The 23,342-nt window shown below is 38.1% G+C and overlaps 1 protein-coding gene across 1 annotated transcript in view; it reads right to left on the bottom strand.

Annotated features, from left to right (window-relative positions):
* Positions 1 to 21,232, bottom strand: part of RFX6 (regulatory factor X6) — a 56,786-nt gene extending 35,554 nt beyond the window's left edge. The window contains exons 1-6 of the mRNA XM_045798421.2: positions 20,989 to 21,232; positions 20,527 to 20,683; positions 17,648 to 17,771; positions 15,951 to 16,012; positions 4,546 to 4,623; positions 3,233 to 3,260 (exon numbers count right to left, since the gene is read on the bottom strand). Coding sequence (XP_045654377.2) covers positions 3,233 to 3,260; positions 4,546 to 4,623; positions 15,951 to 16,012; positions 17,648 to 17,771; positions 20,527 to 20,683; positions 20,989 to 21,211 — 672 coding nt within the window. The 5' untranslated portion in view covers positions 21,212 to 21,232. The remainder of the gene's footprint in view (positions 1 to 3,232; positions 3,261 to 4,545; positions 4,624 to 15,950; positions 16,013 to 17,647; positions 17,772 to 20,526; positions 20,684 to 20,988) is intronic.
* Between the last annotated feature and the right edge of the window lie 2,110 nt (positions 21,233 to 23,342).

Raw genomic sequence — 23,342 nt, 5'->3', positions numbered from 1 at the left:
AAAGGAACTGCTCCTTACATACCTACAATCCTTACATACAATGAGTCCCTTGGGCTATATCTCTGTGGGCATCCTGATTGAGAAGACCTGGGACTTTCTTTAAGCTCTTTAAACTCTTCTTCCCCCATGACTTTTACTCACTACAGATGACTTAACTGACTAATAATACCTCAGAGAGAAATATAAAACCACCAAACTACCTCAATTTCCTGCCACAAAATCTACAAATCTACTTGTATCTGAACTTAACCCTTTCCTCTTCCTGTTTAATGAGAGAAGTGTTCCTTCTCTCTAGAGCCACCTCCTCCACTCTGAAGCTCTTCCCTGGACTCTCAGCTTTCCCCTCTCTTTTATATCTCCAGTTTCTACTCTTTACTGGATCTGTTTTACCAACATAAGAATGATAGTCTAATCATCCTTCAAAACTAAATTTCAAGTCCTCCTCCAACTATCACCCTCAACTTGACTAAATTTTCTACATTCACTGATACTTCCCACTCATTTCACAAACCAATCAAACCCCAGCTCTCCACTGAAAATGTTCTTCCTAAAGTCATTAATTCTCTCCACTTAACTAATACTATAGACCTTTTTCAGCCCTTATCTTGATGGCCTTTTAGCGCCATTTTATAGCAGTAACCATTCCCTTCTGTTGAAAGCATTCTTTTCTCTTGCTTCTGTGCCACTAAATTCACCTCCTTCTCTTCTTACCTCTTCGGTTCTCCTCAATTATCTTACTGACCCTTATCTTTCTTCCCCATTTTTCTCAACTCTTTCCTCATGGTCTCTTCTGTTATCATTTGGGTTTTTCCCTAGACACTTGTATCCATTACCATGGCTTCAATCCCCATCAAAGTAAATGTCTAGTTCAGTCCTCAGTTCCAGTCACATATATCTAGCTGCCCACTTCAGATTGATACAGGATATTTCACAAGCACATCGAATATGAGGAGTCCCAAATTGAGTTCATTATCTTTCTATTCTTTCTACCTGCTTCTTTTCCAATATTTCCTAGCTAAAATCAGTCACTTCTTTCCATCCCTAGAGCTGTTATCCTAGTCCAGATATTCTCTCACCCAGACTTATGCATATATCTATAACACGACATTCCTCTTGTTTGCCTTCGCATATGCCAATGGTTGACATTTGGTAACATCAGAGGCATTTTTGGTTGTCACAAGGGGGGGGGATGTGGAATCTGGTGAATAGAAACCAGAGACACTGTGATGTGGCTAAACATCCTGCAATGCACAGGACATGAACCACAGCACAGAATTACATCGCCCAAAATGCCAGTAACACCAAGTCTGAGAAAGCCTAACCTATGTTGTTCCATCTATTCTATCCACTGGTCCTCTCTTCCCCAACTCCACTCCTCCAAACTCCCACTTATTCTCAGTTCTTGCCTTAAATGTCACTTCCTCTGGGAAATGTCCTTAACCACTGCAACTAGGTTAACACCCATGACACCCTTCGTAATTACATATAATTACTTTTAAAGACATATTTTGCTGCTACACTGTAAAAGAGCAAATCTGTCCATTCACTGTTTGTCCCCTAGTACCTGTAACTCCGTATACCTGTTGATTAATATCTTGCCCTATTTCTATTTAAAAAATAGAACTTTATTCAGAATTTTTTAAAAAGCAAAACCACTCTTGTATATTAGCAAAGCTAACGCCTATTTTCCCTACCTCACAGTTACTAATGTTCAAATGAACTGAAGTATATGTGGGTTTACAGTGAAAGTCTCGTGTCCTGAGCAAACTCGGGTGGTTAATCACCTCAGCTACAAAATAATTTTTTTTACTTTCAACTTTGTTAGACAAATATTCTGTTATCGTTTTTAAAAGTATTTAGAGTAGTTCTGAGCCTTTAGAAAGCCCTCGTGTTCATTGCTATAATCCTCATCATAATGATACTCTATTATTGTTTCAGGTGTCTGGAAATATAGGCCGTGTAGCCTAACGAAAATATTTTATTTTAAATTTACTAACAAAATCTATGCCTGAATTTGTAGTGGACTCTTCTAAGAAGGGAACAGAACATTTGAGAAACATTTTTTCTTTTATTCTGAGAAGTGAGCCTCGCTGTACACATGTTGTAGCAGCTGATGGCTCCCTGGTACCACCAGCCTCATCAAAGGGTAGAAAGAACACCTGAGAGAAATTACTTAAATTCCCTATTGACATAAACTTCAGTCAACTGAAGTGTATTTCTAAGTCAATATTTTTGCACTTTCGCAATTGTTTATCTAATAAAGAGCTATTATTTCATTGATAAAAAGAGCAATCTAGAGGATTTTATTATGTAATTAGCCATTAACTGTATTAAAAGCACTGGTGGGAAGAAATTGGTCATTTCAAAGGGTTGGGGGCTTTATATTATTTCTTAAGATAATATGCTTGCATCATTTCACCAAACTAATGGGGTTACAATTTACCTCAGGTTCAGATTTACCACACAACACATTGTCATGTGCCCTTAGTTCTGTGGCACCTCTTTTTAATGATTAGATAACTTGAGGATAATGAAGGCCTTATCGTGGGCCTAATTAGCCATGCAGTCCCTAATGGTAGTCTAACTCATTTAGATAAAGGCAGTTTGCTGATCGGTCCCTTGGTTGGGGGTGGGAGAGGGAGGGGAGTCCAGGGAGAAAGTGTGTGTGTGTGTGTGTGTGTGTGTGTGCTAGAGACACATACCCTTTTTCCCTTGCTCCCACATCCGCCAATCACCCATCTCCACATTGCAGAAGAGATCAGCAAACTGACTACACACACACACACACACACACACACACACACAGTGGTTCAAACAGACCACAGCGTAACATCTGGGCTTCGTGATTAGTATTAAAGGTTTTGTCTAAATGGGTATATGCCAAATACCAATTCCTTCCAGATCCCCAGCTTTAGGCTTTCTCTTTATATTTCAATGGAAATTTCTTAGATCAGTAATGGTCTTTTTTTGCAATCTCTTAAGTATCTGATTTTAGGTAAAAATAATTGAAAAATTACCCCTCCTAGGCTAATTGGAAATTCTTCAGTAGGTCCATGTAAAGCAACATCAGTTGCCCCAAATCTAACTTAGCTCTGTCTGAAGTTCTCAATCATTCAACGGGCTCCTCGTAAATTGACATTTGTATATTTGCCAACAAGGATGGTTAGCACTTATCACTCAGTTTGTGGTACGTATTATGGCAGACACAAAATAGAAATGAAATAATTCTTACCTCGTTCTTCAGCTTGCTTCCAGAAAACCTTAAAAATCAGTACATTTTTCCATTAGTTAAAATATAAATATACAATTATAGCAAACAAAGAAATGCAGGGAATTGCAAAAGTGGAGACTTCATATCATGATTAGTGAAATAAACCTGGAGAAATCTGTTTGATTTTCAGAGACCCACACATCCTTCTCAATTTAATTAAAAAATAAGTTATTAAGGGAAAGTAAAATGAAGAATATTTAAGGAAGTCAGATAGGATCGGAGGCAAGCAAAGTACACTTCATATGAAATAGTCATTTTTGTTCCAGCCTATACGTTCACTGTACAGTGAGTTTGGCCAGTAAGCCACCATTACTTTCTTTACCATGTCTGAGTTCATCTTAGCATGACTCAGGTCATGCTAGGTGACTAAATGACTAGGTCATTTTAGGTGACTAAAATGATTTTTTTATACATGTTACTTTACTTTTCAAATTCATTTATTCCTTTGTGAGCTAAGAGCAGCTCTTGGTAAATCATACCATAAGGCAACCTCAGATGCAGATTTAATTATTCGGAGCTCCAGTATTTAAAAAATAATAATTGTATAGTATCACTGGTTTTGTTGGATGTCACCCCACTTATTCATGACCTCCTCTTGATAGCTAAGGGTAGATTAGAGAGGTGTGTTCTTTATATTCATTTGTGGTTTTCCTTTCATATGCACTCAAACAGGTCAATAGCTTTAACTCACTTAAGGCAAGCTGGTATTCAAAGTATGTATTATTAGACATGATTTATAATAAACTTTTCATCTCTGTAAGGTGCTGATCAAGCACACAGATTTTTATTATATTTAATTTTAGTAGGCTCCACACCCAATGTGGGGCTTGAACTCAGGACCCTGAGACCAAGAGTCGCGTGCTCTATCAAGTGAACCAGCCAGACACCCCAAGCACATAGATTTTTAAAACAGCTTATCTCCTGGGGGAAAAAAATACATTTTCTGCCTTTATTTGATTGAATCCAGCCTGAAAACAGACTCAGCCTTAGGAGTAAATACTAATTTAAAAGCAATTCTGCTTCCTTGATTTCTCCTTTTCATCTCTCTGGGACACCTTGTTCACTATTCTTTTCTCATTAATGACTGCAAATTATATAAACTGCCCAGGAATCTAGACCACATCATTGTAAATGCCCATACAAAGTTGAAATTAAGGTCTGATGCTTTAAAGAAAACATTTCAATAAGCAAAAGGAGAAAGTCTTTTATTCTATTGCTATTACGCATAGTTAAAGAAATGCAGAGAACTTGTCTTGAAGAAAGTAGAACTCTACCTTGTCAGGCCCTTTCCAGAATAAACCGAATGGTAATATGCACTGCTCTCCTTGATACCAATCCCATAATAATGATACCTGCAGCAAGGACAGAAACGGGTTCTGTGTTAATGAAGGAGTTATTTGAAGGGGAAAAGGAGACTAAAGGATAGTTGAGGGAAGCCACAAGTAAGAACTGCAACTCCTTGATCACCTTCCTTTCCTGATTTTTTTTCAAGTAGCACCTTAATGTGTTAAATACCTCTGATGATCATTAGTCCTACATATGGTCATATTTCTGGCTCTAGGATTAAAAAAGGAGAGCCGCCTACCGCCCATCCCCTGTCACCCCCTAACAAATAAGGTTTCAAAAACCAAACACTTGTCAATGTAGGCATTTAAATGTAGCCACTTAAATTTGTAAATGTCAGCACTGGCTCCAAGTAGACCAAGTATCTATCTGCAAATTGTTGATTCAATTTGAATGTAGTCAATTGAACAAAAATAAATGATAGGTTTCCTTTATAGGATATTTACTGGATGGAGAAAATAGCATGACATTGCATGGAGGAAGATATCAATGTCATGCATAGGAATATATATGAAACATGCGATCTTTCAAAAGTTATTTTCCTCATGAGAAAGGAGAAGCCCAATTCGCTGTCATTTTCACTCCAAACTTTTGTGCAACAATGAGGGGAAAGCTATATCATGAATCAACAGAAATATGAAACATAGAATGTAACAGTGTTACAAATAATTTGTTATAAATGTGTCTATGGACCCTGAGCCACAGACAAGTATAGCCTTTCATTAGTTCTCAGGCTACAGCACGTTCTCCTAAGCTGCAGACTTCTGACTTACTCCAAACCCAAGTACAAACGCTACAACGATTATACAAAAGCTCATCAAATAGTGGGGATTTAAGAAGAGTGGCCAATGCCTGCTAACTTCCGTCTCCCCTCCCCTTCCCCACTCCTCACCTATGCAGCAGCAGCACCTGCTTGGCTACCTATTGTTTCCATTTGCATTCATCTAAAACCAGGCAAGGAATGAAATAAAAGCAAATAAGGGGATTTCCAGTGGACTTCAGTGTAACCATATTTAAAATTTCATTACTTAGCATCATCATCTGAGTTTAAAGCGGACAAGACAGTGAAGGATCTGTTTCAAGGCCCCTTTTCTGATCTAGCGAGAAAGAAAAAAACTTGGCACAGCAAGTCCACCATGAAACATTTTCCAGGCCCAGGGCAAGAGTACAAATGAAAGCCCAATACCATATATCTAAATATTTCAATATAAATCAAGCTAAAAAACTGCTCAATAAAATACCCCTGTTCTCCTATCTTGACAATTTACCTCCATAATGATCTGGTAGGTGGGTTTGAATTTAGAATTCTTCCACGTGTGAACGTGGTGGGAGAAGAGCCAGCCTCAACCCTTCTCTTCCCAGGCCCTGCTCTTTTGTTCACTGCGAGGAGCCTCTTGTCAACACACAGCCTCCGTGTCCAAGATCAATCCAACTCCCCAGCCACCACCACCAAAGAGCAACTACCTCGGGGTCACCTCTTACGTCTATGTATACTGGCGGAGCACAGCACCCTTCTCAGGATGGATAGGGGAAGAGTCCCACGTGGGAGGGAGAAGGCATGCCTGGGGCTGTTTGGACAGAGAATTCTGGGGGCCCAGGGACCTGCAATGTGGGCTAGAAGGAGAATGTGGCTTTCGGTGGGCACATTTACTCACACTATGGACTCCTTGTCTCCTGGGGAGGAGAACAGTGGGAGGAGGGCCAGTATAGAGCCTCTTGAAGTGTAATGCCCAGTAATGCCCAGGGATGGGTTCTCTCCCATTAAACGAGTCACCTCTAAGGATCTCTAATGCTTCTCGACGTGGAGAGGAAAGGGTTTTTTAATATGAAAACAAAAAACTAAATATATTACAGTAAATGTTTTCAGAAAGAGGTGTTATATTTGAGAAATGGTAAGGAGAGAGGATCAAGGTAAATGGAGATATTTTAGGATTACTGAGGACTGGGAACGAGTTTTCCAAAACAAGGGCAATAAGCAGTCTGTTAACTTGAACAGAGAAGGTTTATAACTGCTCCCGTCTTACAGTATAGAAAATACTCCCATAGCAGATGAGGAGAAAAGAACCGCTAACATATACTAGAACAAAAGGGGAAATGAAGGAACGACAAAATGATGGAAACTCCAAAATATGGACATGGCTTAAGGCTCCAGTGAGAAACTAAAAGAAGGAAGCTTATTTAAGTCGCAAAGACCTTACCAAAAGCAGCTATATTAACAGAAAAAGATAAGGGAAATGCCTAAAAACCACACACAAGAAAGAGCAGATTCAGATGTTATTAGGCCAAGTATATCAGAATTAGTTAATGAGCCTAAGCGTCTGAAATAAGTATTAATATTTTCTTGATTGAATTTTGGAACAGAGATACCAGAGGGAATGTCTTTGTATTAGAAGAAATAAAGCAAGGGATGTTTGAGAACTAAAGGGCGGATTACAATGGAAACACATTGTAATTTCATATTCTCTGGCAAAGTTTTCCAATTATTCTGCAGACGCCAGAGCTTAAGTAACTATATTTTAGCCACTTGCTGAAGTAATATATGTTAAGCATTGCTTTAAAAGTTGATCGTTTTCTTTTATTAGAACTTTGATCCTCTTGCTTCTCCTCCATAATCCTTTTTTCAACATGCAGATAATAGATTATACCATGGTAAGGTGATTCATCACGCAGATTTGAGAAGAAATTACATTGCCTGGTGGTAGGTAAAAATCATAGGACAAGTCAAAAGGATAAGCAGGAGTTCAACAAATACTAGAAGACATACTGCACCTTGACTACTATGCTAGATGTCAATACTACGACAAAACAGACATGGGAAATCAGGTCAGGAATGTGCTTCTGAATTACAACCTTGTTCGTGGCATCCTGAACCAGACCACTTGTCCATCACAGAACGGTGACCACATTGACCAATACTAAGGCACATTTTACTTCCATTTTTTAAAATCACCTTATGGCCACTTTTTGTAAAAACTGCAACATCCTTTAGGACTCAATAATACTGACTAATATGAATTTGTAATTTTTTCATACTTATGACTTTTAAGGAAAGGGTATTCTCATGGCACAATTCATTTGTCCCTTATTTTTCTAAAATGACTGTAGTATTTTGCCCCCTCCTTTCCAATCATTAGGGAAAAATATCTTTAAAAACAGAAGTATGTAATGCTTCCAACTACAGTCAGAGTCAAGATTCTATATTTTACTGCCCCCCCACCCCGACCCCAGCAAAAGAAAATCTTTTTAAAATAGTGTAAAGATTTCATTTATTTATTTTTGCAAGAGAGAGAGCAAGCTTGAGCACGAGCAGGGGGGAAGGAAGCAGACTCTCTGCTGAGAAGGGAGCCCAACATGGGACTTGATCCCAGGACCCTGTGATCATGACCTGAGCCAAAGGCAGATGCTTAACGGAGCCACCCAGGTGCCCTAAAATACTGTATTTTATTCACGGGCCAAACATAAATAACACTATCTCCCAGACACAACTAAGCACGCTCTCTTTCAATTGGCCATGTAGCCTCCATACTCGAGAAGCAAAAGATACATATATCTTCTATATAATTTTTTCTCTCAATTTTGTTTGTAACTAGAAATTCCTAAATGAAGATGTTTTGAATAGGTTTGCACTCAGCATAAACACTCCCTCTTCTAGCTCAGCATGAATCATATTAAGCATTGAAAACTAACAGGAATCGCTAAGACTTATACCACTGATCTGGATTTTTCATATTTGATAATCCATATATAAACAAAGACTCCTAGAATTTAAACTCCCTATGATAGGAAATCAATAAACATTTGTTGAATAAATAAATAACAAGGAAAAAGTTAGAAACAACAATGTGTCATAAAGAAAACTTTCTAAACAGGAATTTTTCGGTTAAGGCCATGCATCTAGTGTCCTATACTTAAATATATGAGTATAATTTTAAATTTGGTAGAGATTAAAGAATTTCTTGTCTAACATGATATAAGGAAATACACTAACTCCTTTACCCCTGCCAGAGCACTGCATAAACTTATCTATTACTGTCACAATTACTTGCTCTCCATAAATAGCATGTTTTTCTCTCCTAGGCACCCTCAACTTGGTTGAGTTCTTCATTGGGAATGCTCTTCCTCCTTTGTGTCCTCATTTCTTATTTATACCTCAAGGCATAGCTTTTAATGCATGAAGCTTGCCTGGTTTCTCAGACAAATCTAATCTCTCTGTCCTTTAAACTTCTCTCTTGGTCATTTATCCTAGATAGCTTTATACCTCATAGCACTGGTGTGTGTACACATGGCTAACCATAAGGTTTAGAGGACAGGAACTGGATCTTTTCCTTCATTGATTCCCTCCTTAGAAATTACTATATAGAAAAATCCTCACTTATTGGAGGATGAATCAATGTCTCCTGCTAGAAATTTAGACACTTATAAAACACAAATTCTCTTAAAGCCAACAGTTTCAATAACTGCCTCATAGCACTATGCATTTGCAGGTCACCAATAAAATACTGGGGTTGTATAGCTAAATAATGTATACAGAGGGCATGAAATCAGTGCACTTAAGTAGGAAGATTGTTGCCAGAAATATGAATCTTAATATTTTGCAATGACCATTGTCATGCTTTAGCACTTTCATATCTAGTTTCTTCTGGAACCAATAAAATAAATAATCTTTCCTCCTTAATCTTCCTTTTAGTACCTAGTCTACTAGGTACATGTTATCACTTGAGTGATGATTTAATGTTTTTGAGAACGGAGAAGAGATAATAAATGAGCAGCTCTGTCTTCCCAACAGCTAAAGGTAAACCTCATAAAACTAAGGAGAGTAATTTCATGCAAAGTATACATGGATTTTTCATCTCAGGCCCAACATTTTACAACATTATTTTACTGTTAATATATTCCCCTAAAATAAACCTTGCTAGGAAATATTTGCCAGAAATATTCTAGTACAACAAAGACATATGGTTGGTGCATGTCAGATAAAAAAGTAAGGTCTGCGTAAGTGTGTGCTAACTAGTTATTTTAGTTTATACACCACTACCCAACGCTGATTCTGTAGGTTACTCTGAATAAAGATTCCCAAGCATTTCACAGTTCTTTCTCTCTATATGGTTCTTGTCCATTTTTATTTAAAAAGATATACGATTAATGCTTAAAAATCCTTATGTTTGCATAATACAAGGATCTTTGTGATTATCTAACAAGTTGTGTTCATTCATTGGTGTCAACTGACTTTTTAGCCTTATATCAAATGACAGATACCATTTACATTTTAGTAATAAAGATTTATTAGTTAGTTTTTATCTCCACATTTTAAAGTGAACATGATATAAAATATAAAAGATTTTTAACAGGACAAATGAAATTATTGCTGCTCTTACGACCAAAATATTTACATTGTGTCTAACATTTTTCTTCACTTGCTGATAAACTTCTACTTGCCCCTATAGTTCTTCTTTTCCAGTTCAGTCATTATATAGAATTCCTGAAACATATGTTTCCACTGCGCTAGTAGCCCCGATGTTAGTTTACACTACACAAAGGATCACTGATAAGGAAATGATGGGATTAAGCTGTTCGGGACTTGCAATAACTTACTATGATAAGAGCAGATGCCATATCAGTTTTATGAACCCACTAAATCACTACTAATAAATAAGATAATAGCTTTTGTCCATCATGTCTGAAAACCAAGATTCAACTGATCAAAGTCTACAAAGAAATTAAAATGTAACTTCAGATCAAACAGTCTACGGTGTACATGAAATCTACATGGTGGTCTCCAACTGTGTTCTCCCTTATTCTTCTGAGCTATTCTGAGCAAGGGGGAGAAACAGGTCCTTTTTCTTCATCACTATATCCCTATGGCCTAGTCAGCACCAGGACACTCAATAAAATGCTCATTAAATAAATGAATATTAGTAGTGAGAGTTTTTTGATAGCACATACCTTATCCCATTATTTGCATCTTAAAAGCTCTTTAGCACCATGCTTTGTACACTGATAAAAATATGAATGGCTTGATTATTGATATAATCCATTCATGGCATGAAATAGGCAAAAATTATTTTTCATTAGATACTCTTTTGTGCCTATCTGATTTTGCTTCACCGTTACTTTTTCATCCAGATTTGAAAATATTGCACAGAAGAAAAAATCAGGTGTTTATTTGGGCATGGGTAGTAAAACAAAGAGAAGACAGCAAAAAACTCAAAAGCCAAGTCAGTTTTTATCTTGGTTTTGTGAATGTGCAGTCTGCCACTGGGGCTTCTTGACAGGGAGGGGCTGGCGACTGTGAAGGAAAGGACAGAGAGCAGAGCTTTGTCCCTGTAAACTCGCTGGCTTTGTCCCCAAGGCTCACTCACGTTAGATGTTCTGGAACAAGGCTTCCAGCTGTTAACCTTTAAAGACCTTTTTCCCATAACCGTCAGCAGCAATGGCTTCTTATGTAGAACATGAGACGGGTCCGTGGAAACAAATTATTCAATTTTTAATTGTTTCTAATTTTTACAGTGTGTGATATCTGGTGATCTGTGATATCTATCCAATTCTGTCCATTTGGATTTTTTCTTTGCTTTTAATGTATCTCTTTTCTATATTTTGTCTCTTCCTTTTGGTTGAATAAATTTTTGCCTCATTTTATTTAGTTAAACTTTTTCATCTTTCACTTTTGTGAGGGAAGGAAGTAGCACCTGCAGAAATGTGTAGTGAGGACTAATCATTTTAATACCCAGTTATGTCAGAACTTAGAGAAACAGAACCTGAAAATAGACACTAAATTCCCTCTATTTTTAGATCCTACTAATCGATCACCTCTTCATCACAAAGATAAGTGTTTCCCCAGCTATTGGATTTTACACAGGGACTAAAATTTGAAGGGGTTCCATGAACCCTAAAGGCATATAAGGGCAGTTTTAGAAACAGTGGTGCTATCTTGTGCCCAGAATACAGAAGAACCTTTTGAGTTAATCATGATCTAAAATAAATTCTGTCTGAAGGATTCAAATGAAATGACTGGACATACTGTAGCTATTCTATGACATTTGGGCAAAAATTGAGAGTTTATGTTTTTAAATAACCATCATTAAGCAGTTATATAATATTAACATATGTTAATATATGATCCACAGAAGTCAAAATAAATTAATACTAAGTTTATTTATATTTTTGAAATAATTCAATAAATATTTACTGATAGTATGTTGAAGGCACTAGAATAAACACCACTGCAATAAAGTAGGTTTTGCAAAATTAATGGTAAAATTTGGAGAAATTATAGATTTCTCTTTCTCCAAAGTATTCTTACTTCTTCATTTATATTTCTGTGTTTCACCAATTGTTCATGTTTCTATAGACATGACAATATTTTTCATAAGATGTAGATTTTTGAAATATTAACTAGCCATTAGAAATGGTGATTGTAAAGATAATATACCAACATAAAGAAATGTTTAGGACAAAAATTGAAAGCAAAAAGCAAAAGTGTGGTTCTGCCACAAATTTGCTTTTATATAAAACATAAATATCTCTAAATAAATATAAAATAATTTAAAATGCCTTATGATTGAGGCTTCAGAAAATATTAGCCCTTTAAGATTGCCTGGGTGGCTCAGTCGGTTAAGGATCTGCCTTCTCCTCAGGTCGGGGTCCAGGATCCCGAAGCTCCCGCATCGAGGTTCCCTGCTCAGTGGGGAATTTGCTTCTCCCTCTCTCTCTGCCCCCCCCCACTTGTGCTCTTTCTCTCTCTCTCCTTCAAATAAATAAATAAATAAATAAATATTTAAAAAAAAAAAAAAGAAAAGAAAACATGGGTGCCTGGGTGGCTCAGTCGTTAAGCGTCTGCCTTCTGCTCAGGTCATGATCCCAGGGTCCTGGGATCGAGCCCTCCATTGGGCTCCCTGCTCCACTGGGAACCTGCTTCTTCCTCTCCCTCTCCCCCTGCTTGTGTTGCCTCTCTCGCTGACTGTCTCTCTCTCTGTCAAATAAATAAATAAAATCTTTTAAAAAAATAAAAAATAAATAAAATTTAAAAAAGAAAACAGCTCTTTGAAGAAGAATCTAATATATTTATAAGTTTTTAAAACAGATTAGGCAAAAAATGAAATATATACCTGAAAAAATCAAAAGTTCAATTAAATAATTATTTTGTTGATATGACTGATAGCAGAAAAAAATCGGTTCACTCGTTGACAAAGCACAAACTTCAGAGTCAGATAAACTTTGATTTAAATGCCAACACTGTGATTTTACAGTATGTGTGTGGCGTTGGGCAAGTCAAGAATCTTTGAACTACAGTCTTCTCCTTTGTAAAACACAGTACTTCCAATCTTGTATCGTCATTGTAAGGATTTGAGAGTGTGTGGTTGTGCGTGTGCTTGTGTGTGTGTGCTCAGTAAGTAATAACTTTTAATTGCATTGCTGATTTTTGGATGCACTGAGAGATGCATTTCATATTATTAAAGACAGTCAGTTTGAAAGATACTCATTTCTCCATCCATTCCTATACTTTATCTCATTTAATTCTCACAACAAACCTGTACGACAGATACTATATACCCTCTTTACTGATGAAACACTGAAGGATTCACCTGGTGTCGCACAGTGGCTATATGTGGGAGTAATGGGATTAAAGCTTAGAATTGTCCAACTCTAAACTGCATGCTCCTAACTCTAGGCAACTCTTCGAAATAAATAAAGATGGGAAACTACCTGGCTAAGAATAATCCCATCAAAACATTGCCAGTTCCAAGATACGCAAACTCTACATCTCCCCGTATCTATCAACATACTTACCTTTCCTATGGAAAATGTCTTTTCCCCCAGGATATCATAATACCATGAATATAACAGGCAAGTTATAAAAAGCAAATGGCATATCAGGAAAGTAGAAAAAAATTCAAATTATTAATGCTTCGCTCTTGGGCACATCTGCTCTTAGATATCAAACAAACTGCCTGAAGTTACCACGTGTTTTTACATAAACCTCAACACTGGAGCCTCACAGTGTCACAATGGACAGGGTTAATGATTCATCCCTAATCCTAAAGGCTCCTTCTAGGATTAATTGACTTTCTCTGCAGTCTACCTGCCTGCCCTCTTGTAGATCCCGTGAGAGGATTTCTCCACATTGCTTTGCCTCTTTTTCTGCTATCTATCTACGTCAAACACTCTCTGATCTTTCCTCCACCTGCGCAATTCAGTAGGAATCAAATCCAGTAGAAATCAGCCAGTTAAATTGATTCAACTTTGAAAAACAAGTCCTGACGTGGTTAGAAGGGAAGAACCAATTTAGTCGTTTTCAATCTGGCACTTCATTCCTCCTTCTCAGACCTCAGGTTGTTAACATTAACAGGAATCAATTAAATAAGTATTAACTGATCATCGATTATGTAGTGGACAAGCAAAAGGATATGAAAATGAAAGAGACAAACTTTCTATCCTCAAAATATTATCTTTTGAGGGGAAGAGTTAAGTTAATTTCATAATAAGATAGTAGCAATGAACTGCTGGGAGGGTACAAAGAAAGAGCCTACAAGAAATCAAGAGGCAAGTAAAAATTCAAAAGAAGAGGGAGCTCATGAGACATTCTTTTCAAGAGATAAGCTTTCAACCTACCTGCAGGGGAAAGGGTATTTTCCATGGAGGCAGATAGCATAAACAAACGAATGGTATTTGACGATGATATAGAGGTTACTGGGCCCTAATTTCATGGAAGCACAGGCTACAGGCTGAAAAGTGAGAAGTAGATGATGAGGTAAGCAAATGGTTTGCGACTAAATCGTAATGGGCCTTGAACGCCAAAGTGAGAAAAATTTGCCATGAGCTGGTAAAAGTTTCTGAGCATGAGTGAGATATGACTGGAAACTTCAGAAGGTCAGTTTGGAACAGTTGTACTGAATGGACTGGAAAGACAGAGTGAAGGCCAGATTATGAAAGTGAGAATGGACAGAGACCAATTCAAGAGAATTCATAAAGTAAGATTTATTCTTTTCGGAAAGTTGCTAAGGCTGAGCCATGCACCAGGGTGGCTCCTAGTCACGCGTGAGTATTGATCAGTTGAAATGTGACTAATCTGAGTTGAGATGAGCAATCGGTATAAAATACACCCTGGAGCTCAAACACTTAGCAGGGGAAAAAGGAATGGAAAATATCTCAATAATTTTCATTTTGATTACTTGGTGAAATGACAATGTTTGGGATATATTGGATTAAATAAAACATAAGAATCAAATAACATCTGTTCCTTTTTACATTTTTAATGTGGCTACTAGAAACATTGGAATTACACATGTGGCTGCGTTATATTCCATTGGGCAAAGCTGGACTAGATGTTAGGGCAGAAGAAGCACTGACTAAACTAGCAAACGAACGGGGGAAGAGGGAAGAGGACTTAGCGGTCCTGTGCCAGAGAAACCATAGGAGACACTTTACACACTGATTTATCTCAAGAGGGCTCTGTCATCAGGTTCACACACTAGATGGGTGCCAAGGAAGATGACTAATGGTAAAAGTGAGCCATGGAGCTGCTGTCCAGGTAAAGACATGGGCTAGGACACAGGCATGTGAACAATGGCAAGGGAAGTGAGCCGAGCTACTCTTTCAAGGAACAGCAACGAGAAGCAAAATAACAGAGCAACTGTGAAGAGTATAGCAGGTTTGAGATGATTTTATTTTTATCAACCTGAAAGAGACCTGAATGTGTTTGTAGGCAGAAGGAAAGGGAATGCTGCAAACACAGCAGACAGAGGCAATCATGGATGAATTAGAACCTGTAACTGGGGGTCCTACCGAGATTGCCACAAGAGAAAAGCTGAAGCTATTAAGAGAGAGAACTTACTTTATGTTTCTATGTACATGAAGAGATGACCAAAGAAGTCATTTGTGCAGGTCATTTGCCTTGAACGGAAGAGAAGAGGATATTAAGAAGTCATCATCTGGGACAGAAACCCAGAGGAAAAACCTGAATCATACTTCAACTCCTGGCTTTGGCCTTGCCTTTGGGAGCACTGTGGGTTCCACCTGACGGCTCACTTAGCCACACACACTCTGCTTTCCTGACACTGGTGCCTTTGCTAGTGGCTTTAAGATTATGACAATCATTCATTTAAATTATTTTATTGGAAGAAATAATATATTACGATTTTGCTTCTTAAACATTACTCTAAAATCCACTTTTTTTTTTTTCTTCTTAGTTCTTACGGTTGGTAAAAATCTGCTTCATCAAGAAGACAATACCTGCTTCCACTCACTGATAAAGACAACCCTTATTTTACATGCGTCAGTTCTCACGTACAGCGTATCATATGCACAGGTCAGATATATGCTCATCAGTGGGTCTTACTTTGAGTGGCCTCTTGTTCCAAGTCGCCGAGTTGTCAAGAGGGGAAATTTCTGGCGAATTGTCTAAAAAGAAAGTCAATGACTTTAGTTTTTAGGAAGTGTGTGGTTCTGTTGCAAGCAACTTGTAAACAATTAATTGGAGAAAGTAAATGTTAAACTTTGAGTAAATGTTTGGTCTGGAAGACGTAATATCATCCATATACCGTATTGATAAGCAGTAATACATCAGCAGAGGGGGGAAGATACTTTGTTGACGGCATCATTCTACTGCTCTTGTCTCAATTTCCAAAGTGGATCATACCAATATCTGCTTTTGCTTAACGTGACTACCAAAGCAATTATTACCTTACTTACGTACTTAAAGGAAAAATTTGAGTATCTTTATAATAATTTTATCCAGAGATTGGCCACAATTAAATCTCCATCTCCAACCCTGAGAGAACACAGGAAACTTTCTCTCCCTTACCAGATCTTCACAGCAGTGTTTTAAATTTTTTCTTTTCTATGTTCCTTTCTCTAAAATTTGCTAAAAATTAGTATTAGTGATTAAAGAACGAAATCTTTTCTACATGAAACAGGAAACTATATGATCTCCTAAGGGCTTCATATCAAGCTTCCTGTATATGTTCATTTCTTGGGGATGGGTTCCGTAGTTTTAATCAGATTCTCAAGGTGTTCCATGACTCCCCAGACAGTTAAGACGGCTGCCATAAGGTGGACTCATTAAATAGCAGTGAATAGCAAGGGAGTGAACTGAGTTTTGAAAATGTGAAGTGCTTTCAGAAGGTCTCACAACAAATTAGTGAGTCACTGTCTAGGCCAGAACCTAAATCATGGGATTATCATGCAGCATATTACACTGACCCCCAAAAGCAGGTAGGTTTTCAAAATAAATTTATAAATTATTTTATTTCCAAAAACTGAGAAGCCAGACTGTAGTATTCATTATTTTCTGGACAATGAGTCCCTCTACAGGTTAGAATTTGGATTTCAGTTTACATGAGATGCAATGTTTGAGGCTTAAGCTTCCTATAGTTTTTCTACACAATCCTAGGTTCTTAAGATTCTCAAAATAAGATCAACATACATAAATATAGTAATGCCAATTCTATAGATTCCCATCCTAACCATACAAGTTGGGCAGAAAGGAATGTTTTTAAATGAGCAATATTTAATCAGTCTTCTCACAACATCTTGGAGTTGCGGGTGTAAACACACTCAGAGTGAAATGGAGAATCAAGGGAACTATTTATGAAAGAAAGTAAAAATCCATTAAAAACCCATACACTTGGACTAGCTAAACAATAGCCACAATTACCACTTGCATCAATGAGATACTTGTCACCTCCATGTAATTTTGCTTCTCAATATAGGCCATAGCATACTTTTTAACATATTCCTCTTTGAAGGGAAATGTCACTGCTCAAAAGGGGCTTCCTTTAATGTCATGTGAAATCTTCTGATAGCCAGGGTTTTAATATTCAAAACATAAAGTAGTTCAAGGTAAAACCTATAGTAGGTAAAATCAAGATAAAACATAAAGTAGTTCCAAATACACCTGTAAGAAATTTCATTTGTGCTTGTGAGACAAATTTCTTAACATTCTGTAAGAAAACTTGTTCAGTTGAATGTGTTTCCACACCGTCTACCTGACATGACTTTCGTTATAAAGTAGTGTAGCCAACATGTGTCATTTACCTTTCCAAAGGTGGCTGCACAGGCTGGCTCCAATTTCTCTTTCCTGCAGAAATCTAAATAGTGTGCATAAAGGATGCACCGTGGTAAGCAGACTCCTTCACATACGATGTAATTCTCTTCAAGCCTAAAAAAAAAAAAAAAGCAAAAAATTGGGTCAGACCTTTTCTTTATTTCTCCTTTCCTTTTCCCTTTCACATTGGTTTAATGACTGTTTTGAATACAAACTCTATATAAATGAATTCATGAGCAGAGATGAGTAGACTTGCTTTATTCCGGTTATTATTAAAAGTCAGATCACAAGAACTAATGTTAGAAGAGCAACAGCCCCAGTGAACACCTGTTAGTGCAGTTAAAATACCATGCTGAACATAATACCACTCCTGCCTGGTCGACATCCCAAAGAACAGGTCTTACTTCTATGGAAATCCTCACTATTCATCATGGTTTGTCCCATGAGATACAAATGGGAATGGTGAAATTGAAGAGGATGTTTATTTAAGGCTATTCTCAACCCTAAAGGGCTGCCAGGTTGTAGGCCAGCAAATGCCTACAATCTCTAACCATCATTCACAAACTAGTTCTGAACCCTAAATGGTTAGGAAAGCATGATGATGCATTTATTTGCAAAATACCTAAGAGTAAACTCACTTCACTTAAGTCTGAAATGGTACTGATCTATTTCTCCCCCTACACCTTTTCCTGTCATCGGTACTATAACTACCTAAACCATACCATACACTTGAAAACATAATATACGTCTCTAGAGACGTTTCCAAATATGACATATATAAATTCAACTCTGTTATAAATATAATTATGTAAATTTTGAAAATTTAGACATAATTCTATTTAACTTGAATGTCTACAATCACAATTAAACACAATTTAAATAAATGTGTTAATATATATGTAAGTGTTACAAATATTCGAACAGCAATCAAGAACTCAGAATTGTAGATTGTATTCCCACTTTTCCTAACAATTCAGCGTGTGATTTTGACTAAAATTTATGTATGCCTATTTGATGTATAGTAAAATTATAATTATTCCTACACAGGAACAATGCAATATAGAGTATGCATTCAGATTAAAATTGAGTGCAACTATCTAAGATCTCTGATTTAACATATTCCCAGGACACAGGAGATAAAAGCTAAAAGAGATGTTCATCAGATGTAAAGCATCAAATGTCCATTTTTCTGGAAGAAGGAAAAAGAACCAAAACCCAGTAAGATTTGCATCCATAAAACCAAACACCTAGCTGACAGTTGAAAACTGGAGTTAATTTAGCCAGATTTTTCACTTTAATTTTCAGCTCTACACAACCTTACGGGAAAATTCTCAAAATACAAATAACTCACTTCATTTTTTAAAAAATATACATAAGGCTCTTTTTTAGGAAAAAGTGTGGAAAATTCAAACAAAAATTACAGCATTTTATTATTTCAAAAAATATGAAAATCACTAAGCAAACATTCAACTATTTAAAAATTATATTTTAATGGCATGCATAAAACGTCAACTGTTCACCTGCTGTTTTGATGTTGTTGTAGGCATTGTCATTATCTCCAGAATACTGAATAATCCCAGCCATGAGTACAATGTTAATTTGGGGTATGATATTTTTTTCCTTTAATTATAATGCAATCATATTTATAAAATAAAAAAGCAAGTTTGTTTCTACTCACTTGATTTGAACTGAAAAACTGGAAGTGATCATTCAACAGCTTTCCATAATATATCTTTAATCAACACTTCTGCCCCAATTATCCTAATAAAATAGTTGTATCCTGAATATTCCAGATAATTAACTCAAATATTTACTGCTCCAGTGTATTTTTAACCAGTAAGTGTGACAACGACTTCAACAGTTAAGCCACAACCTTAGAAGAATATTTGGTTTATATTTCAAATATTTGAAAAGGTTTAGGTATATAATCATAAAAATTTAGTACATGCAAATTGTAACTCAAATAACTGAAAATAAAATTTACTAGGATTTTTGGTAGTTTTTTAGATATTATTTTTTCTGTTGTATTTTTCTAAGGTTTAGATCATACTTTACACATGAACATATTATACAACTAATCAATGAATAGACCTTTTTAATTATTTGCTTGTTATTTGTAATTCAGGAGGAAATTTATATCCCTATTTCTTCATAGTATGTGGGAAAGCTTTGAGTTTTTACTTTAGATCCCTCTTCCTTTTAGATAATATTACAAAATACTCTCTATATGTAGAAAGCCTACTGGTAAACTTTTGGTTTTAAAAGATTTTCCACAAAATCCAATTCATGATATTTCACTATAATAAATCATATATGACAGGAGCTATAAAAATAGTTGAACATTTATTTAAGGTAATAGTAATATTTTAACTGATTTTTCTATGTCTTCTAGTTCCAACGTATTTCACCTAATGATCAATACACAATTATTAATTTGCCCTCATATGGGTAAAAACAATATTAAGATCCTTCCTCCTTATAAGTTGGAAGAATCGTGTTTTATAAACACAAAACTACCAAATAACAAATATATAAGGACCAAACTGATTGTTTGTTAAGCAAACAAGTCATAAAAACATGCATTATTGCTGACATCTGAGAAAATTACAGTTTGGGTCAATAATGAACAAAGTGATGGGTTTTGTATTGCAGATCATTTTTCATCAATACCGGAATATGTCTCCATACCAAATATTCAGGGAAAGAAAACAGATAAATTTCCTATTAGGAATTTAAACTCCCCTTAAAAAGTTTTCAAGAGAAGCTAATTGAGAAAAGCAGATTCTGAAGATACTTTTTTTTTTTTTTTTTAAGATACTGACTTTTAAGACTCAACAGGTGCTGAAAGGTACCCCTGTGGGAGTCTTACCACTGCAGGGTGAGCTGAGTCTGCTTCTTTTTATCCTTCATCATCTGCGTGATGGTTTTTTTCTGAGAGAGGTGTAGATCGGCCTCTTTGGTTTTGCTGTCGTGACTCTCTCCATCCTCTTCTTCAGAGGAAAAGTTACCGTTGCTTAAATGCATTTCTGATTGATTGCAAGTTGAAAGGATGATAAAGAAAATCAGAAGGTAAAATCAATTAAGCAATCTCGAAAGGTACCCTAGCGTCAAACGCGGTGGTCTAAGGGGGCAGGGGTGAGAGGAGAACCGTGCATAACCCCTTAGAGTTCATTTCTAGTGGACAAACATTTTCCTGGGGAAACTACAAAGCTCTGGAGTGAACATTCTACGTAGATGTCATGTTTGCGGTGTGTTTACTTTTATTATTGGATGCCCTTCTTAGAATTCGTCCGCTTCCCAGTCGCAGCCCCCGCGGGGGCAGAGCACTCACCGGATTTAACTCCCACCGGCAGCTCCGGGTGTTCCCCTCTCTCCGCGCTGCCCCGCGCGCCCCCGGGCTGCGCTTCAGCCGCCAGGTACACCCTTTCCTCGGGGTAAAGGAGCAAGCCTTTGCCCAACAGCTGCACGCAGCACTCCTCCTGGGCCTCAGGGGAAACTTGGGGCGAAGGCTGCGCCGGCAGGAAGGCGTCTTCCAGCACCGGGACCTTGGCCATCCTCCTGGCCGCGGGAGACCTGGGCACCCGCCGCTCGGCCGACGCCCGCGGAGCCCAGAGCCCGGCGCGGGGCGGGGCGGGGCGGGGCTGGGGACCTGCGGCCGCGGGGGCGGGGGCGGAGGCCGCAGGCTCCCCAGCCCCGGGGCGTCGCGGAGACTGAAGGCCGAGCCCTGGGACAGCTCAGACCTGGGGACGGTGTGGGCCGAGGCGGGACTGCCCTTCTCCACCTGTCTGAGGTCCGGGCAGATAGATGCTCAACTCGGAACTCACTTCCCCACCTGCTCCCGTCTGGCCGGGAGTCCCATTTCCCACATCTTAACCCTTCTTTCCTCCCTTTCTCACATCTTGCGCTGGGCTGGAGGACACTTTCCAAACGCAAAGTTCCCAGAAAGATCGGCGAAAACCCCCTCTCTTGTCCGAGGGAAGAGCGGCTGCAACCGTCCCCATCCCTAGTCTCTTCAGACACAAACGACGCCCCGGCCCGGCAGCCTCGATTCCGCGAAGCCAGGCAGAGGAGGACCCTGAGCACCGCTCAGTCTCTGCAACCCTGAGCCGGGTTTATTTATTCTCGGATTAATCGTAGGGGTTGGCGAAGGCTCTTCTCAGAAACTTGGGGACAGACGCCATTGCATCACCCGCGTGTCCAGACTGCCCTGCTCGCGGGTGCACACGGGCTCAGAATCCCAGGCCTCGCCTCTTTCGAGGATTTAGCCTTCAACCGTAGAGGAAACGATTCATTTTCTCCCTGCAGTATTTTGTGACTTAAAGCATCCTTCACTATTCCTCATCTGCCATACCTAGGGGTAGTGAAATGGACGTTTGTCGAGATGAAGAATGAAATCTCCGTATTTCATTTCCAATCCAAAATGACAAGAAAGTCATGTGGGGCGCAAAAAATGATAATTTGTGCTCCCTTTAAGAAGGAGAAGGCAGTAGAGAGTTGGGGTGTGTGTTGCCTGACTGCCACATAATCTTTCTTTCCATCTTCTGTTCTTTTGACAAATATGTCCTGTGCTTACTGTATGCCTAGTGCTCCCCAAAAAAGCAAGGAATCTGCTTTGGTTCACAGTGCCTCACCACAATCCAGCAACCTGCGTCTTCTTATGGAGCACCAAAACGAGAAATCACCCCTGAATTTGAATTTAATATTAAACTACATTACATCAAAAGTTTACTTAGGAAAAACAAAATGGGACTCATGGTGATGGATGGCTGAAGGGTGAATTATAGAGAAGAGTAATATAATCTAAGAGCATTACCCTGCTTAAGCAGCCGAGATTATGGATGTATTTGAACCTTTCCTTGTTTTTAGCACCACTTGTTGGGAAAGGCATCACTTTGCTGTCAAAGGTTTTCTCCCTACCTGGTACCTCCAGCAGCTGGGTCCAGGCTGGGGCCATGCACCCGTCCATGCACCCAGAGGTGGGAGGCTATTACCCACTCCCCTCCCCCAGGGAGAACTTTGTCTATCAGTCTCCTTCATGCAGTTCCCCAAAAGCACCAGAACTTTCTCAGTCCATGGAACTTAGCTCTACAGGTTTAGAATGTTCGCCTTTATAGAGACACCCTCAGACTCATTCTGTAAAAGTTCCAGTGATTAACTATGTGTACACAAAAAGACCACTACGTATATCACATAATCAGAAAAAAATATTCAGGAAAATTCTTGAGAATTCTTCTTGAAGTTTTAAAAAATACTGACCACTTGCTATCCAGGCTAATTGTGTGTGTGTGTGTGTATGTGTGTGTGTGTGTGTGTGTGTGTGTGTGTGTGTGTGTAAGTCATATAGACACTAAATGAATATCTGGCAATTATCCAGTTGAATTGATCAATGGAAACACAAACCAAGCTCATTTAATGCCCTAAGTGAACTTTTTGCCTTAATTTTAAGTAAACCATCTGCCTAATAAAATAACATTTCAGCTCTTTGTACTTCTAGTTAGAAATAAAAATTAAATAGACCTATAACAAGTAAAGAAATTGAATCAGTAATCAAAAACTTCCACATAGGGGCGCCTGGGAAGGCCAGTCTGTTAAGTGTCGTCTTTGGCTCAGGTTGTGATTCCAGGGTCCTGGAATCCAGTCCCTTAAGCCAGAGCCCTGTGTTGGGTTCCCTGCTCATGGAAAGTC

Source organism: Ursus americanus, chromosome 11 (assembly GCF_024610735.1).
Source record: "Ursus americanus isolate L20-20 chromosome 11, mUrsAme1.1.p, whole genome shotgun sequence".
Lineage (NCBI taxonomy): Eukaryota > Metazoa > Chordata > Mammalia > Carnivora > Ursidae > Ursus > Ursus americanus.
Note: the sequence above shows the minus strand (reverse complement) of the source record. Positions and strands in the feature narration are given on the sequence as shown.